This window comes from Acartia tonsa, chromosome 6 (genome assembly GCF_053477335.1).
Source record: "Acartia tonsa isolate MP-2025a chromosome 6, ASM5347733v1, whole genome shotgun sequence".
Classification (NCBI taxonomy): Eukaryota; Metazoa; Arthropoda; class Copepoda; order Calanoida; family Acartiidae; genus Acartia; species Acartia tonsa.
In genome coordinates, this window is record NC_137265.1 from 12,795,521 (window position 1) to 12,814,957 (window position 19,437).

General features: G+C 31.3%; 1 protein-coding gene and 1 long non-coding RNA gene across 8 annotated transcripts in view; one reads left to right on the plus strand and one right to left on the minus strand.

Moving 5' to 3' along the window:
• Nucleotides 1-1,921: 1,921 nt before the first annotated feature.
• LOC145321885 (uncharacterized) lies at nucleotides 1,922-4,533 on the minus strand. The gene is made up of 3 exons (XR_013880440.1): nucleotides 4,464-4,533; nucleotides 2,847-2,970; nucleotides 1,922-2,560 (listed from the first exon to the last, which is right to left on the minus strand). It is a non-coding gene; the product is annotated as an uncharacterized LOC145321885 (long non-coding RNA).
• Nucleotides 4,534-14,519: 9,986 nt separating this feature from the next.
• Nucleotides 14,520-19,437, plus strand: part of LOC145321897 (phosphoenolpyruvate carboxykinase, cytosolic [GTP]-like) — a 39,811-nt gene continuing 34,893 nt past the window's right edge. For 6 of the 7 annotated variants that reach the window (XR_013880445.1, XR_013880446.1, XR_013880447.1 and 3 more), the window contains exons 1-5: nucleotides 14,520-14,656; nucleotides 16,154-16,238; nucleotides 16,600-16,647; nucleotides 17,997-18,116; nucleotides 18,923-19,012. Coding sequence is in view for 4 of the 7 variants with exons in the window: in XM_080163543.1 (XP_080019669.1) it covers nucleotides 14,640-14,656; nucleotides 16,154-16,238; nucleotides 16,600-16,647; nucleotides 17,997-18,116; nucleotides 18,923-19,012 (360 nt within the window). In the remaining 3 variants the exon portion in view is untranslated. Of the gene's footprint in view, nucleotides 14,657-16,060; nucleotides 16,239-16,599; nucleotides 16,648-17,996; nucleotides 18,117-18,922; nucleotides 19,013-19,437 lie in introns of all 7 variants that reach the window. The other variant, XM_080163544.1, reaches the window with a different exon arrangement.

Here is a 19,437-nt window from a genome sequence, read left to right on the forward strand (position 1 = left end):
TTTTAGTACTATCATATTTGTTGGATAGCACAACAACACTTTCTTTGGGTTTATGTATGAAATATTTGTTTACAGCAGCTACAACTAATAAATGTGGACTGATGTAATAAATATTTCTGTAGTAAAAATTATGGTTACCCATGACATTAGTATCAGGAGAACAGGGCATTTGTTGAATAGAATCTTGTTTGAAAGCTTTAGCTAGTTTAATTATATGATTACTATTTCTCATATTTATGGTGAGATTAACATGAACAGCTATGTGATTCACTTTCATAGTTTCTATCCAACTCACTTTCTTATTTAGCTTTTCCATTGAAATCTTGATATCTACTTTTAAGTTAACACAAATTGTCTCTATAGTCTCAGGAAAAACATATTCTCCAATTATCATTTCATCAATGAATAAATGATCACAATAATTATCTCTTAAAAAACTGTTTATTGCATTGATTATCTCAGTTTGTGTTGTAAGATCTATACTAATCCCTAAATCTTCAGTAGTAATAACTCTTATATTAGGATAGAAGTCAAAATCCACTACAGCTCTAATATCCATAACAGACGATTTGGCTCTATAAAATCCTCCAACGTAACCATGAGATAGTGCTGTTAGATCAATGTAAAATAATTGGTGTTCAGAGTTTTTAGTGGCACATTTTTTAGCTCTTTCCTTCAGTATATAAGTTTTCCCTGTACCATAGTCACCATCTATGATATGGAATCTAACTGGTGAGTTTACTGCTTGCAGTTGTTCATTGTTTAGCATGTATACAGGAACATCGTTCTTTCTAAATAGCCCTTCAGTCATTTCTGTTAATTTTATATGTTCATCAGTTAACATATTTTTAGGAACATCACTCTCTCCTGTTAGCCCTTTAGTCTTTCCAGTTAATGATTTTTCTACTTCCTTGCTGACTGTCAAGGGATCCAATATCAATTGTTCAAATTTACTTGACTCTTTTAATGACATGTGATATATCAATTCAGCAACAAGGTCTAGATATAATTTCTGATCATAATTCTGAGATTTCACAAGTTTCTCTTCAATTAAATGCTCAATCCAAGGTATTTCATGTTTAACATCTTTTTCTAACAGAATGAATTGTTGACAGTTGACACAGGGTATTACTGAATCTTCAGCAATCTCTAACTTTGAAACACATGCAGCTCTGACAAACACCCAATCTTTGGAAAGCATACCTCCAAATAATTTTTGTATGAAAGAAAAGTGTTGTTTTGTTTGATCTGAGGCATCTTTCATTAATTTCAGTTTATCACTAGAATCATTGGAACCACATTTAACCTCTATATTTATAATAGCACTATACTCAGGAACTATCATGATGGTGTCCCATTCAGTTTTTGTTTCTTGAAGGCTGAAATTATAGAACTGATATTTGTAAAAGTTTCTTAACATATCATCTGGGATTTTATATAGGAAAGTATTTTCAATTCTATTATGATATTCTTTGATATTGTCTGTTTGATATGTTTGGTTATTTTCTTTTTTTCTTTCAGATTTTATTCTAGAAGAACATGGTTGTGTGTTAGAGCTGTCAGTGATAATATTTTGGAAATCAGATTGATTGTTCTCTTTACCTTTTTTCTGTTGGCTTGATTCATTATTGAAACGTTTTCTGTCTACCTGACTCTTTAGCACCTGACATAAAAAATCTCATATTTCACATGTATAAAATGTTTATTTAATGATTTAATACAAATCATTATTGTTAAATTTAAAGAAACAACAATGAGAGAAAAGATACATATTTCAGCAATCTTGCAGAAAAGTAGGTTAAAAATATCTCAAATTTAAAGTTACATAATTGATCAAAAGAAACATAATTATTTCTTAAATGATTAAGAGAATCTAAGCATTAAAGAACAAAATATGTAGTTCATTTTATGAAATATGAACATTCCTGTTTAAACAACCAGTTATCTGAGCCTTGAAATTGCATAGGATTTTCCCTCCACCTCAAATGTTCATCAATACAAGACTTCAATTTCTCCTCTTCAACATCTTCAATTCCAAGGATCTCCTTAACTCTTTTCTCATATTGATTAAATTCTGCATATTTATCCTTGCCTCTGGTATCTTTCCCTTTTCTATCTAATTGTTGAATACAATCAGCTGCTTGAAAACTGTTGATGATGAAACATTCTAATTTTGATTTTCTTGCTGCATTGACAAGCTCATGATGTAAACGTTCTTCAAGATATTTATCCAAAATCTGAGCATCTTGCTGTTCCTTGCCCTTTTTTCCTAACACAGTTGGTTTCTTAGGTGTTACAAAATGATTAGGAATAGCTATAACCTTACAACCTGGATCATAATAATATTCAGATACTCTATGTTTTATCTCTTCAATCTTTTCTTTAGCTAAAATTCTTTTATTTTCACCAGCAGGTCCATGAAAGTTAATACTCAAGTTACTAAATTCTTCAGACAAACTTAAGGTCTGAGAATCTTGTGAAGATAGGGGATATACCCCAAATTGAAAGCCACAAGTGCAGGAACAACTTGTTGCTGGGCCAGCTTCTTCCATTTTACAAACTAAAATATATTTTGAATAAGCAAAAGACAATTTTATCATTAAAAAATACATATTCCCTTGAATGATAAAGACACCTTTTCTATGATTAAAATATTAAGCATATACCTAGAAATTGACAATTATTACTGAACCTAACAGTTTTATACATTTTCATTTCTAATTTGAAACTTTTAGTGTAGAAACAAAGGTTATCAATTTGATTTATTATTTTTTAACCTGAATATCCCTTTCTTTACAAAATAAATCATTTTTTTTATGATTGAGAAGGAATGTAAAAACATTTACCTATAAATACACCACACAATGGGTAATTATCCTGTATTTTAATTCTCTATGACTTGTTCACTATCCTCAGAATCATCCAGCTTGTAGTTTAGACTCCTAGGTTGACTACTCTATAAATTTATTCCTAAATAGGGATGACAATATAAATGAGTAAGCTCTTAACATGGAATTAAAAAGACCATCTAAGCATCTAAGCAGAAAAGAACAAAAAAAACTACATGGAGGGAGATTAAGAATTAAATAGTAGATCAACATTTATCATGGAAATGTTTTCATGAATTACAAACATCTATTTTTTATTACTGCTGAGAAGAACAAAAAATACAACACACAAAAATAGATTGACAGATATAGCTAGTTGTAGTAATAAAGGTAGTAAGACAAGAGAGGTAATGTCTGATTGAGCCAAAAGGAGAATCGCATTGGAACATACATTAAATCTCATTGGTTGAAATTGTGTACACATTTTGTAACGAATGCATGTTTTTTTTTCATTTAATACATAGATAAAAGTCAGCTGTAAACAGTATATTTTCTTAGTAGAAAGCTTTACTGAATCAGACTTAATTGCCCAAAAATTTCGTCTTAAATTTGAAAGCTTTAAACAGAGGTGGATTCTTTACAAAAAAAAGTTAGGCTTGCTACTCGCTTGTGAGGCAAAATTATTTTTGTGAAAAATTCTCTGAAATCGCATAAAAAAATTTACAAAAATTAAATAAAATCTTAAAAGGTTTATTTACATATGATTTTGTTTAATTTTTGCAGATTTTTAATGTGCTTTTGGATGATTTTTCACAAAAAAAAATTTTCCTCACTATCGAGTAGCGAGTCTAACATTTTTTAAGAATCCACATCAGCTTGAGTCGAACTTAAACAATACTTTTGTCTGAATTTTTGTTCTCAATAGATTATAACAAACAGACTTTCCTGCTAAGTAAATTTTACAAAAGATGCTCATTGATCAACTAATCTATTAAGAAATCAGCCATCTTTCTCAAATAGCAGCTGTATAATTCACATTTTGACAACAGACAAACAAATTGAGTAGCTTGATATACTTTAACAGCTCAACAGACAACACCGCTCACGCGACATCTTAGCTGTCTATGTAAATACAGAAGCAACACAAATATGAAATTGTGTTATTATAAATATACTATGCTTATTTCATCGTATATTATTTTATTGTCTTTTTATTATAGTGGAAAATAAATGTACTAATACTACTACCAAACATATTTATCTTTCTAGAAGCAGCTTTGAGATAAGTCAAATTTCCTAAATCCTTAAAAAAAACATTAATAGACTTGACCATAGAGATAAGGATGACAACATCCATAAAAGCTAGGATCAACAAATCAAATGTAAAAATCAACATTAGGGAAAAAGAGGAATTCTTTTTAAGAATTAAATAAACAGAATAAAATTTGCACTTCGCTCGCCTAAGAATTTACATATGATAACCCATAATAATGATGGGAATGTTGACAAAAAAATCAGAGGATAGCTTAGACAACAACTGATAAAATTAGATTTTGTTGCCTCCCTAGCCGTACGAATATACAGTGAGTTATAGTGTAGCATCACTGCAATGAAAACATAAATTATGAAACTCACATTATGTGCGGCACACATCTTAACTATATGAAATAAAAGGTTAACTTAGACTAGTCTTGTGACTTGTCTCGTCTGCTGACTGAATAACATTTCATAAATACTCGCAATGGTCTGTATATGACCATGGATATATGGATAGGACAATGGGCAATATATTCAATTTTAGAGTTCTAGCTGAATGGTCTTAAAAACCAGATTTATCTAAAAAATTATTTTTGATTTAATTTCCAAAATCTAAAAGGAGAACGGATTCTAGGAATAAATATGTTTATTTAATTTTATGTTATTACATACTTATAATACAAAGTAGCACGAAGTGTGCTATCGTTTTGTGTGTCCATTCATCTGTCTGTCCATCGTCTGTCTCAAGCTTAAGATCTCAGTAACTGCTTAGCCCAAAAGATTGTGCATGTAATATGTAGTTTCTGATCCTAAGGTTGGTTTAAACTTTTTTCCTCTAAAAATGAAAAATAAACCGCTATTTGCATAAGCGAATCCCCCTAGAGCAAAAAATCCCCCTTAGTGTTGTATAAAGCGCTAATATACATAGTTGTTTTTGAAACACTTGAAGGGTATAGTTTACACATTCCTTATATTCCTGGTGTTATGACCCAACCCTCTCTCCTCTCACCTAGAGACAAACTTGTTCTATGGTGCCTGTCTCTTTAATATAAACAAGATAATTTAATATGACACAAAAAAACAATTATACAATTTATTCACAACAATTCGAATACCCAAAAAAAACTTTCTATGAACTCTCATGATTTTATAGACAGTCATTTTCCATTTAAATAGCAACAGTATACTAAATAAAAATCATTTTAGCATTTTTTTAAGGAAAAACTTCTTAATTTCATTAAGGTATTAATCCCCAACGTGCAGCTCAAAAAAGTTGTTGTAAAGTTGTCTCCCTAATACTTTAAACATAGATTATTTAAACTTGTTAGGAATTTCAGCTTAAAAAGCAATGACTTAAACACATTTTAAACTTACAACATATACAATACTTTGTCACAAGCATCTAGGGGATTCGTGTCTACAGATTTATGTACTCCCCTCCCCCTTATTTTGGCTTGAAAAGTAAAATAAAAATCTGAAAAATATGATTTATTTAAGATTTTATGTTAAATTGGGGTAGGAACACTTTTTCATTGAGTAGTTTTCTACCCCTTCCCCTAAAACTAGAAAGGACTATTGGACCACAAGCACAACCTTGTCAGTTAAAAAGGTACCAAGATATCTTTAGATTCAGACAGATAGACAGAAGAACCAAATTGTTCAGCGAGTAGCGAGATGATTTAGTACACACAGAGACGAAGCCCAAAAATACATTAAGGGATTGATCATCTAGACTTTCTATTCAATATATAAAACTTTTATGTATGTCGTTATTTTGTAAAAATAAGATTGTTTTAATGATCATTTTATTATTGGTTAGGTGCTATCCCTCATGTGCAAGGCGAGCACTTTAACCACTCATCTTATTTCTAAATTAAAGGATAAACTGGTATTAGTTTTTCTTTGCTATCCCTTGAAAGATTTCAAATCCTGTGGGGCCTACTCATGCGGTACCCCTAACCTAACCAGACCTAAAGTGATATACAAGCAACCCACTTATTTTTTATTTAATTTAAAAAATTAGGGTGGGAAAAGCGCTTTATGTATACTCAAAATTATATGTGATAATTAGATTTTTGCAAAAATATTTGAGTTTTTAGATGTTTTTTTTTTTAAATGAAAAGATCTAAGAAAATATTATATGTATATTTATGTTATAGTTTATTTTTAAATTTTGAGTCTATCTTCATCTCTGGAAGGCTTTATTCTATTATTCAATATTTCACCTTGTCTGTCTGTTGGTATATGTTATTATTATTTTGCTGCTTCCCTACTTATGGATGATATAATCCTTATTAACTCTGTAACTCAATAGATTTTTTAAATAACTTCTTTTAGCACCTATGCTTTTATAAGTTAATTATGGAAAGGGTCGTTCTAGTTTGTTCTATCTTACTAAGAAACTTGTATAATAGTAACCATTCTTTGCATTACTAAAATACTTATGAAAGGAGTCGTTCTTGTTTGTTTTATATTTACTCTATATCTTAAAAAGAAACTTGTAAATAACAAGAAATAAATCTATTCTTGATTTTAATCAATATCCTTTAAATCTAATTGTATCTACCTATATGTATGTAAAACAAGGATGACAACATCAATAAAAGCGAAGTTCTCAATTGAGATGGGAGACAAACGAACATAAACAGTAAACACCTCTTATAGAGTGGCAAAACTTAATAAGCAGAATATAAATTTATAAACTTAACCCTTTACAGTCGGGCCCCTTGCCGCACCTTAATCGGTCGGGGGGGGGGGGGGCGTTCAACGCCCCCCCTAATTATCTCAGTTCCTATTAGAGCTAGAGGGCTAAATTTTTTTGTGCAAGTCCCCTGTTTGATAACGAATTTCCGACCTTTTATAAGTCTAAGTCAATTTTCGCTTCCTTCACCCTTTTATTTAACAACCTTTGTTTTTAGGTCTTTTTTATTTAAAAATTTCAAACGGCTGTAATTTTCTTATTTTTGAAGCTAAAAGAAAAATTTTTTCCCAGAAAATGTTTATTTTTATGTAAATTTTACATTAGAAATATCAAAATATAAATTTCAGCGGCCCCAGCTGTACTTGGCAGCTGCCAGCCGCCGCAGTCGGCGGTCGGTGGGAAAACGGCGGCGGATCTTCATGAAATATTAATACGTTATGTAGACATGTAAGAAAAGCTTAAGTTTAAAATTTGAAGTCTCTAAGTCAAAAATTGCGGCCACAGGAGCCTTTTAAAGATTTCTGGAGACCTGGAGGATCAGGACCTGCAGGATCATACCTGGAACCTGAAAGTGACTTGAACACCTGTATTTCATATAAGGATGTACAGTGTACTACTAGAGGATTTTTTAGTATTTTGGTATAATAAAATGCTTTGTTTTAGTCAAAAAAATATTTTTGCTCTTTACCTGGATGACCCTGCCAGGTTTGCTGGCATCCTGTGCCCGCCAGGATGGAGATATTCAAAAAATTTTAACTCTCAGTTATGTGTCATACCCATACTTAAAAAGTCAAGCAGTTTGGGCTCTTTATCTTTCACACACAGAAAATGAGATAGAAAAAACCGTATGGGGGGGCGTTCAACGCCCCCCCCCCCCACCGTTAAGGGTTAATATGTATGAATTTGTTGCAAAATTGGTTAAATAATGATAATGTTTAAGAAAATAGTTACATTTTTAAGACTTAATAATCGAGATGCTTCTCTTGTGTTATTATACTTTGTTGTCCTATGAATCATTTGATACTTATATTTGCGGGAACTTTTGTTTAATGAAATCTTCCTATTTTTAACATTTACAAAACAGCCTACTTAATTGCATCAAGATACATGACAGATCTATATAGGAAATAAATGTCTATATATGAGCTCAAGTTTTCCAAGCAATAAATGTTTAAAACTCATAGTGCTCCAATAATCCGTAATAAACTCTCATTGACCAGAACGATAAGACCCATTATTTTACTGTATGAAGAATAAATTCATTTTTTTTATTTCATGTTGCTATTTGAATTATATTGAAGTATTAAATTTCTATCCATGAAACATAAAATTTAAATTTATAATATAGTAAATAAAAGAAAACTTAGTTTTAAAATAATTTGATACTAGCGATGCGTGCGTAATGTGGTCAGATATTAAACTAAAATTTAACAGTTACCTAAACATTTTAACCCTTTCAGGACGATAATTTGAAATAAAAAATATTAAGATCCTAAAATAGTTGAAAGAAAGAAATCGTCAGGGAGAAGATAATGGAAGAATAGGGTTAATAGTCAGAATTCAGATAACCAAAAGAAAGCAAATAAAACATTGATAAACCTAGCCTATAGCGAGATAATTATATCGAGCCCAACTCTAGTTAATCTAAAACAGATGAATAGGATAATCATATCAAACTATTTTTTTGCAAAAAGCAGCATATTCTAAATGGATGGACTTTCTGTCAACGATTATAGAGTTGCTACGCTTTCTAAATTGTACCTAACCGTTACAGAAATCATCATGCTAAGTTTAAAATCGATAGGAAGTATTCTAGCATGTCATTGTCCCAATTAACGAAAAAAGTGAACAGTCACAGACGGACGGACCCTAATTATTCGAAGCTTTGCTTTTTAAAAGAACCCTTCCCTTATGTATCTTCACTATAGGTACACCGTGTTCCAGAAAAGCCAAAAAATGACAAAAAATCATAGAGAGGGTATATTTTAAAATTTTGATGAAATTTTATTTAAAAGGCAATAAGTATCCATATATCTTTCAATATAATGGTGAAATTTTAAATATCTCCATCCTGGCTGGCACAGGATGCCAGCAAACCTGGCAGGGTCATACAGGTAAAGAGCAAAAATATTTTGTTTGCCTTAAACTAAGCATTTTAAGTTACCAAATACTAAAATATCCTATACCAGTACATACCAATATCAATTTTAAGTGTTTAAGTCAATTTCAGGGTCCAGGTATGATCCTGCAGGTCCTGATCCCTCAGAAATCTTTAAACAGCTCTTGAGACCGCAATTTTTTACCTATAGACTTCAAATTTTAAACATAAGCTTTTCAAACAAGTATGTATGACCTACTGAAATCATATGAAAATCTGCCGCCGTTTTCCCGCCGACCGCCGCCGCCGAAATTTATATTTTGAGATTTCTAATCTAAAGTTGACATACAGATGAGCCTATTTCTTATTTATTTTCTGTGTGTATATGTAGGGAGGGAGGGGACAATGGGCTGTTAATTATAATAGTCCCCAAATTCACCAAATAGCGTTTTCTTATTTGTAGGCATAACAATTTGCTGGACTTTTATTGAATTTTGATTGGTTGCTTTATTAGTTGAGTGTCCAAACGTTTCAATCACTAATTGAAATTTATAGAAGGGGCAATTTTGTGTATTAGCATTAAGAATGTACATTAATTTCTCAGCCATTGTCTAATCCCTATAAATCTCTGATATGTAAGACTTTTATTTTATTTTCAATTTACTTGAAAGGAAGCATTTTCTATCTTAAACAATACAAATTCTACTTGTCTTTTTTTAATAAGTATGGAAGCATCTTTGGAAAAAGGTTGCTTAATAAAAGGGTGAAGGGAGTAAATAATGCTAACAAATAAAATAAGAATATATATTTGAACTAGGAAACGACATAAAAAATTTAAACTTCTAGCTTTAATGGGTTCAGATGTGGATATAAGTGGGGCATCCCCCCCCCCCACCCCAATAAAAAGGTAAAATGGTTCAGATAAGAACCTAGACATTTAGGGATAATCTTTATTTAAAACTTTTCTTTACTTTTAGTTCAAATGAATATGTGTTTTAAATAAGTAGAAAATAAATTACTTTTATATTTTAAATAATTGTTATTTTTTGATAGACCTAGTATCTTTAGGGCTTAAAAAAACAAACTTCGCATACTTTCGCATACACAGGGTAAAGTTCTCTGATATTATACATACATCTAATATCACCATGTAAGAGGATTTGCTTGCGCTCTTTTGCGCTTAAACTGTTTTTAACCTATTTTTAAAACATATATCAAAAATATACTATGACACCAGTAGAATTAAACTGCAGAGCCTAAATTTGAATTAAGTCCCCAATAAACTTTTTTGAGGGGATTTAAAAATTAATTTTACTGTTGCTGTGGTCTTTTTTGATCAGAGCAAAAGGTCTTTTTTTATTTGGGTAAAATTCGTAGCTTTTAGAGTGTTTTGCTTCATATATATAGTATTCTGGTATAGAGTAAAATTAGGCCTTTTGATTTCATCTAAATTAATTCATTAAAAACTTAATTCTTTACAATATATCAATGAATTAACTTTATCGTGCTTGTTTTCCATCACTTATTTAAAACACAAAAAAATTGGCTGTAAAGGGTTAAATAGTGAAAGATGACAACAAACGTTTACGCAATACAACAAATTTTTTTTGTCACATATACAAATATGATAAAATATAAGATTATTCAAACTTATCTTTTTAAATATTTTTAATAAGCATGTATCTTTTATGTGTATAGTTTTCATTCTTTTCATTTTAATTAAATAAAAATTATTTAACTACATTGGAAATAAGTCACTTTGTGAAAACACTCTTTTTTGAATTGTAAAAAACTGAAATGAAACGAGACTTTTAATTGGTTCAGACTTCAGAATAATATGTTTTATTTTAATGTTAAATTTCTTCTATATAAATTATTGTTTTAGAAAAAAATTATTTGCATCGAACAGAGTAGAGTTTTTATTATTGTATTGATATAATCTGAATCACATCAAATTGTTCTGTAAGAAACAATTTAAACTGTTTTTAACCTATTTTTGAATGGGGGGTCAAAAATATACTAGGACACCTATAGAATCAGACTGCAGAGCCCAAATTTGAATTAAGTCCCCAATAAACTTTTTTTGGGGGGATTTAAAAATTAATTTTTAGTGTTGCTGTAATCATTTTGACCGAAGCAAAAGCTCTTTTTTTACTTCGGGTAATATTGTGGCTTACAGAACATTTTTATATAATTCACTTTATATTGATACAATAAAAAAACATTACTCTGTTCATTGGAAATAATTTTTTTTTCCAAAACAATTAATTTCATTGAAAAATCTAACATTTACAATAAAACAAATAATTCTGAAATCTAACCAATAAGAAGTCTTGTTTTATATAGTTCTTTACAATTCAAAAAAAGAGTGTTTTCACAAAGTGACGTATTTCCAATGTAGTTAAATATTTTTTATTTAATTAAAATGAAAAGAATGAAAACCATACACATAAAAGATACATACTTTTTAAAATTATTTTAAAAAATAAGTTTGAATAATCTTATTTTATAACACATTTGTATATGTGACAAAAATAAATTTGTTGTATTGCATAAACATTTGTTGTCATTTAACCCTTTACAGCCATTTTTTATGTTTTTAAAATAAGTGAGAGAACACAAACATGTTAATGTTAATTCGTTGATATATTATAAAGAATTAACTTTTTAGTGAATTTTTATAGTAAAATCATAAGGCCTAATTTTACTCTACACCAGAATACAATATTTATGAAGCAAAACACTCTAAAAGCTACGAATTTTACCCAAATAAAAAAAAGACCTTTTGCTTCGGTCAAAGTGATTACGGCAACAGTAAAAATTAATATTTAAATCCCCCCAAAAAAGTTTATTGGGGACTTAATTCAAATTTAGGCTCTGCAGTCTGATTCTACTGGTGTCATAGTATATTTTTTATATACGTTTTAAAAATAGGTTAAAAACAGTTTAACCCCAAACTAAAAAATGCTTTTGCTTCCATCAAAATGATCACAGCAACATATAAAATTGATTTTTAACTTTTTAGTGAATTTTTACAGTAAAATCATAAGGCCTAATTTTACTCTACACCAGAATACAATATTTATGAAGCAAAACACTCTAAAAGCTACGAATTTTACCCAAATAAAAAAAAGACCTTTTGCTTCGGTCAAAGTGATTACGGCAACAGTAAAAATTAATATTTAAATCCCCCCAAAAAAGTTTATTGGGGACTTAATTCAAATTTGGGCTCTGCAGTCTGATTCTACTGGTGTCATAGTATACTTTTGATATATGATAAAAAATAGGTTAAAAACAGTTTAAGAGATCTGGAACCAAACGTAAAATTTTCATTAGAAGAAAATTTTTATTTTACAGAAATCGGGTATGCTAAGAAAACCATCTACAATTACATCAAAAAATGGAAATTTGACTTCTTTTAAAGGCTAAACGTATAAATTATTACATACTGATTCCAAAAATATATAATACTTAAAAATAGCTTTAAAAATAAAGGGTCCACACTGATTTGAAATGTAGTTTAGTTGGCCTTCAAAAAGTTGTTAACAATGATGAAAAGGAACTTAATTCCATACCTCTGGTATGATTACACATAAAACTCTTATTTTTCATAGTAAAGAGCTAATTCTTTCGGCTTTATTTCCATAAACTTGTGTATATTACTAAACAATTGTTTAAAAGTGTATTTTCCAAAATGTAAAAAACGATTATTTGTCACTCGCTGGAACATAGTGAGGTATATGCGTGATTTTTATCAAATACACGGAAAATCCCCGAAATTATAACCAGCCAATCAGAGAGCAGCACCAAGTCAGGCCCCTAATTTTCAATCAACCAATAGAAATCGCGGAGTTTTCCGTCAAAAATTTTCTGTGCCGTATAGTTCGAGAAAAATCCAGAAAATAAGATGTAATTTAAAAATGTATACAAAAATGAATATGTTTATTTGTTAATAAGTGAAAGGTTTTGTAAGTAAAATGTGGTTTTTATGGCTACAAAAACTTGTACTAGAGCAATTTCAATAAAAACACGTATAAACAGACACACACACACACACACAAAAGTATAATTAAGGATAACTAGAATGGGGGTGTTTTCTAGAAACAACATAAAAAGAGCTAAAATATATCTTCCCTGAAAATTAACAAATATATATAAAATATCATACCATAATTACCTATTCAAAGGATCAAATTTCTCGGTGTTTTCCCCTCTTCCACTTTAGTAAAAAAAATTTGCTTATAACCTTTACTAACCTAATAAGTATCTAAATTAAGGTTTTACTTTAAAAATAAATTTTGGTAAAGATTTGTTTTTATTAGGTTGTTTTAGGGTAGGTTGATTTTTTCGGGGGGTGAGAACATTAGGGTGTTATATGGGTTATCCTCCCAGGTGGAAACCGAAACATCTTACCAAAGGGAGAGTAAATCACCCCTCCCCCCCCCCACGGAAATTTCGTGTGCACGCCTTATAAAAGTAGTAAATCAATAAATATCCAATTTTATTCAAAATTTTCTATAATTTCCACCATAAAAACAAAGTATACATAGACACTGCCACACAAAGACATATACTGCTACTATAATATATAGAATATTTTAGCAAGATTGTTTGAACAGCCAAGGATAACCCGTTTCTCATATTAGAGTGGTAGTGGTAAAGACCAAGTGGGAATAGACTGATAATAGATTTTCTTGTTGCTTTGCCTTTATCTCTCTCATAGAAGTCCAAGAAGAGGGGGTAGGGGGGGGGGTAGAAGGGACTGATTACCCTTCTCAAACTTTGAAACCCTACATTTTAAAACCATAATAATTTTAAAATGATATCCTCTAGCCATTTTAGAGATATTTTGCTACCTGAAATTACAGTTAAATAGATTTATTATTACATGGATCTTACATCAGATTAACATGTACTCTAATAAAGTAAAAGCAGCAGCGGGTTAAAATTACGTTACCCCACCCCCTTTACCCCATCTCCTACAGGATGGACAAAATGACCAATAAGTTATACATGTTAGCAACCTAAATTGGCAAAAAATTTTAACCTGTCATGATATCACGTATATTCTATATGCATTTACATGTTAACTCTAATAGGTGGTGGTTAGTCTACTACTGGGGGTGGTGGAATTGCGCATTTAATATGAAACATACATTAAAGTAAATTTTATGTTAGCAATTTATTTGGCTTTTATTCGAACGGTAATATATCTCCTTCAAGAAAAACTGCTTGGTTAAAGGAATACTTTTCATAGAGTATATTTAAATTTAAAAATATTAAAAGAAATCAGATGTTTGCTGTAATAAAGAAACACATTTCTTTAAATGTAAATATTTCCTTATATTGGTTATTATACAAATCCAACAAAAAAACTTGCTCTATAACAAATACTATTTTTTCGGCTTTGTATGGCTTTTCAATAGAATTTTCTTAAACTATCGGTTATGCTCTTGGAATCGTTTCTCCAAAATCTACTTTAAAATTATTTAGGGAGGAGGGGGGATACCATCCGCCCACCTTTATTTTTTTCTTTGTTGGTATTGATTAATAAGAAGGGTTCCAATTTTTTTATGATAAAATTTGCTATTTTCGGGAAAAATCTTGAGTTGATCTGTATCAACACTTTTGTTGGTCGTTTTGGACGTAAAGTTTCAGTCATTCCAGCGCAGTTGCAATTTGCAGGCTGGGAGTGAGATTGCTGTATAATTTTACTTTTAGAAGAACACACTGTTTTATATAATAGTGATTTAAAATGGTCGCCGGCGGTTGGTGAGTTATTATTGATTAATTATTTGTCAATAAAATATTCTATTCTTATTTTGTTTATGTTATTTTAAAAATACGTACTATTGAATTTGTTGGATTGAATTTGAAACGATTATTAATCAAATATTTTTACGTTCCGGTCAGTCCGTTTGTCTACAAAAGATAACTCAATTTGGGTGTGTTAAAATTATTTGACTCTTCTATTTAATGACAACTCCTTCAATGATTAAGTACAATTTGTAATAAATGCGCATCAACTATATATATCTACATAAGTTTGAACATTTGAACATTTTTGCAATTTTTAGAACTATAATTTGTATTACTTGTCTTTTTAAATATTGATTTCTTGAAGGCTCGGGCTATAAAAACTGGTATTAATATTACTATTTTTTTTATTTTGTTATTTGTGGAAAATTTCTAATATGACACAATACATGATTTTTCAGTATGGCTGAGAACCGGTTTAAAACCAGCGGATTTTAATTGGTTTCTAAGCCATACTGGAATTTAAATTTTCGAATTTGAATTGAGTTGCTTTTATCGATTAGATTATTTTTTTAAAATAAAACACATGTAATTTTACCTTAGCTAGATCTTTAAATCATTTTAGTGGTGAGCCAGATCGGGGTGAGTCAACTTTCTACCAATGAGAGCACAACATTTTATGAAATGCCGCGCTGTGATTGGCTGAAATTCGGCGCACCCTGATTTGGCTCACCACTAGAATGATTTAAAGATCCAGCTCTGAAGACTGATGTACAACAACCACTTTTCGCCGAACCCCTTTCTACTCCTAAGACTTTAAGTAATTCTTGATTGGTTGGTTCAAACTAGCAGCTAGCACACTTTTCAAACAATAATGTATTTTTTGTTGAGATATACATTAGTTTATCGTCCATTGTCCTCAGGGGCGTCCAATTTTTTTATTGTTTTTTTTTTGGGGGGGGGGGATAAACCCCCCCCAAAAAATTTTTACCCCTGGGGTAAACTTTGCTAGGGGGGGGGGGGGGTAATTACCCACCCTGTAATCTGTTGGCAGGGGTAAATTTTGTTTACCCCCCCCCAAAAAAAAATTTGTCCCCGGGGTAAAATTTTTTGGGGGGGTAATTTAAATTTTATCAAATATTTAGTATTAAAAATGCGCGCGAAGCGCACAAAACTTTTTTTGTTAGATTTTTTATTTTAGGGGGGGTATTTACCCTATAATATGGTAAATACCCCCCCTGTGGTAAATAAATGTTTGGGGGTGCCTACGGCACCCCCAGGGAAAGGGGTAAATTTTAAATAGGGGGGTAAAATGGAAAAATTCGTTTGTAGGGGGGGGGGGGGGGGTAATCACCCCTTAACCCCCCCCCCCTTGGACGTCTATGATTGTCCTATCACTTGATATCCCTGTATTTTTAGGACTATAAATGGAGTGGAGCCGAATGGGGTGCCCGGTCATGTTATAGAATGGATCCAACATTATCCTATCCTTTAATATCCCTGTATTTTTAGGACTATAAATGGAGTGGAGCCAAATGGGGTACCCAGTCATGTTATGGAATGGATCCAACATTGGGCTGAGATATGCCAACCCACGGTAGGTGGCTGCATATTCAATAAATCTGTGTTTAGTAGCTTTGCTACTTCATACTTCGAAATGTCCGTCCGTCCGTCAATCTGTTTGTGGAGATTGGAGTTTTTCACACCCGCTTGTACTCTTCATATACAATTTGGTTTAGACTTGATATGCTACTTGGTAATTTCTGACACGCTACAAGCGTTAATGTTAGTTTGTCATTCCGTCTGATATTAGAGCTTCACTATTTTTGTATGTTTTCATCCTTGTTTTTATTGCTATTTGCTTGAATTTCAGCTGAACAGCCATTTAAGGCTTCCTTGAAAATTAAAGACTTTATATGGTTGAGTTGTTTACGAGATCTTATTTGTTTTTTTTACAGGATATTCATATTATGGATGGTAGTGATGAGGAAGACCAAATGTTGAAGGTAGATTTTATTTGGTACCCAAAGTTTTTTAACCTCATTTCTTATTCTTTGGATAAAAACTTTGGATACTTTTTATTTAATTTCGATTGGTTACAAACATTTCAACCAATAGTTTTAATTCTACAGAAGGGGTAATTTGGTTTATTATCATTATTGGGGATGTATATCAATATGTCTTTATTTATTGCCTTTACTCTAAACATTAGGGATATACAAAAGAATAGATAAAAGAAGAATAGATAGGTACCTATTATGTTTAAGTAATGAATTAAAAGTTTTTGAGGACCTAGTTTATTAGTAGATAAATTGAAAATATATATGATATATATTATATAGATATATCATTATATTGATCAGCGGAAAATTTTTTAGGAAATGATGGTGGAACAGTGAGTGTTAATTCCCCTGACCAAGAACCAGAACTACTATATATCTGTCTTATTATCTATCTAGAAAATGATGGTGGAACCTGGAGTACTGATTCCCCTGACTAAGTACCAAAACTACTATCTATCTATCTAGAAAATGATGGTGGAAAAAAGAAGTACTGATTCCCTTGACTAAGTACCAAAACTACTATCTATCTTTCTAGAAAATGATGATGGAACAAGGAGTACTGATTCCCCTGACCAAGAACCAAAACGGTACACCGACAAACCTCCTACCACGACAAACGTCCTAATGCGACAAACGTCCTAAACCTCATAATGCGACAAACGTCCTGATGCGACAAACCTCCTAAAGGGACAAACGTCCTAATGCGACATCTCAATAGTAAAAGGACCTAAAAATTTTAAAAAATTATGAAATATAAAAAATCTTCTAAATTTAAGGACAAAATCCTCTGATTGTAAAAATATTTAACAACAATATAAAATTCAAAATGGCGATAAAACACAGGGGAATAATTTTTAACTTAAATTTATTTCTTTAATAATTTCATCCATAGGCCAAATTTTAAAAATCTGTCCGACAGTTTTCCCAAAGTCTGTGTTGGCTATCAAACGGCATGGTTTCGAACCCGATACATCCTTGCATTACAAAATTCGACCTTTATTTTTTTGGACGTTTTACTTAAGAGGTGTCGCATTAGGACGTTTGTCGTTTAGGAGGTTTGTCGCATTAGGATGTTTGTCGCATTAGGACGTTTGTCGTGGTAGGATGTTTGTCGGTGTACCACCAAAACTACTATCTATCTTTCTAGAAAAAGATGGTGGAACAAGGAGTACTGATTCCCCTGACTAAGTACCAGAACTACTATCTATCTATCTATCTATCTAGAAAATAATGGTGGAACAAGGAGTATGATTCCCTTGACTAAGTATTAAAACTACTATCTATCTATCTAGAAAATGATGGTGGAACAAGGAGTGTTGATTCCCCTGACCAAGTACCAGAACTGTTACCTGGCAAGAACAGACCCGAAGGACGTGGCCAGAACAGAAGCAAGGACTGTTATTTCAACCAAGGTGACTTTTTCATCTTTAGTAGTGAATCTACTCTATAACTCAATTTGTCCGTTCTTATAAGGAGAAATGTGATTTGGGCTTCTGTTGTCAAATTAAAGAATGCTTAAATTACTTGTGTAAATTCCTCTGACCTATTAGCATCTAATAAACTGTCAGTTAGGCCTTTAATGCTCTAATGGTATATCATATGTCTCTCTGGAAAATGTTTTCTATGGCTACTATTAAAGATAGATAGCTGAAATTTCTCATGATATTCATTGTCTCTCTATCTACTCTATAACTTTTTTCGTCCATATATTATTAAGCTGTTATGGAGAATGAGCTTTTCTATTTTAATGGATAACTAGCGGCTACACCTATATAGTCCTTCGGTGGCGCTTGAGGTAAGGGGGGGGGGGGGTGGAATTCGACTCCAGAGGTTGATTCTTAAAAAAATTTGCCCCACTAAGCGATTGTTTTCGTGAAAAATCTACCAAAATCACATTAAAAATCTACAAAAATTAAACAAAATCATAGAAGGGTTATTAACACAAGATTTTATTTAATTTTTGTAGATTTTTTTATGATTTTGGAGGATTTTTCACGAAAACAAATTTGCCCCACTATAAGCGATTAGTGGGGCATTTTTTTTTAAAGAATCCACCTCAGCTCATTTTTAATGGTACCCTCCCCCAAAATATTCACAAAATTTTCTATGTCCAACAATTAATGGAAAAACCATTAGAACACAGACAGTCTCAGTCATCCTGTAACTTGTATATAAAGATAATCCCATACGTTTTATGCACATCATATTAATTTTTCAGAACAAGATCGACACCCATCCTGTGACTGACACATATTCTGGAAAACTTGGACACTGGATTTCACCAGAGGATCTGGATAAGAAAATTCAGGTAAAAATTTATACAAACAAAGTTGTTAGTGCAAGATTGTAAGTGCTTCCCCTCAAAGTGCAAAGCCTCCCCACCGGCCCTCTCCTCACCATATTTTTTTTAAACTAAAAGGAATTATTTTTCTTTTTATTTAACCCCTGCAACTACAAACTTTATTTATCCAAAGACTAAATGTTCATAAAATGGGAATCTGAGTCGTTTTGGAATGTTGATAAAATATTAACACATTTTGCTTCCTATTATCAATAATTTGCAGTTATAACATTTTTAACACAAGGGGGGGGGGGGAAGTTTGTACAGTTATAGGAAATGAAATTCAGTACTAAAGTTTGGGAGGGCCGTGTGGGTTTGTTTTTAGAGTTATCAACCTAATTCTTTTTGTGAGCTCTCTTATATGACTGGATCTACACATAAAACTTTGAAAA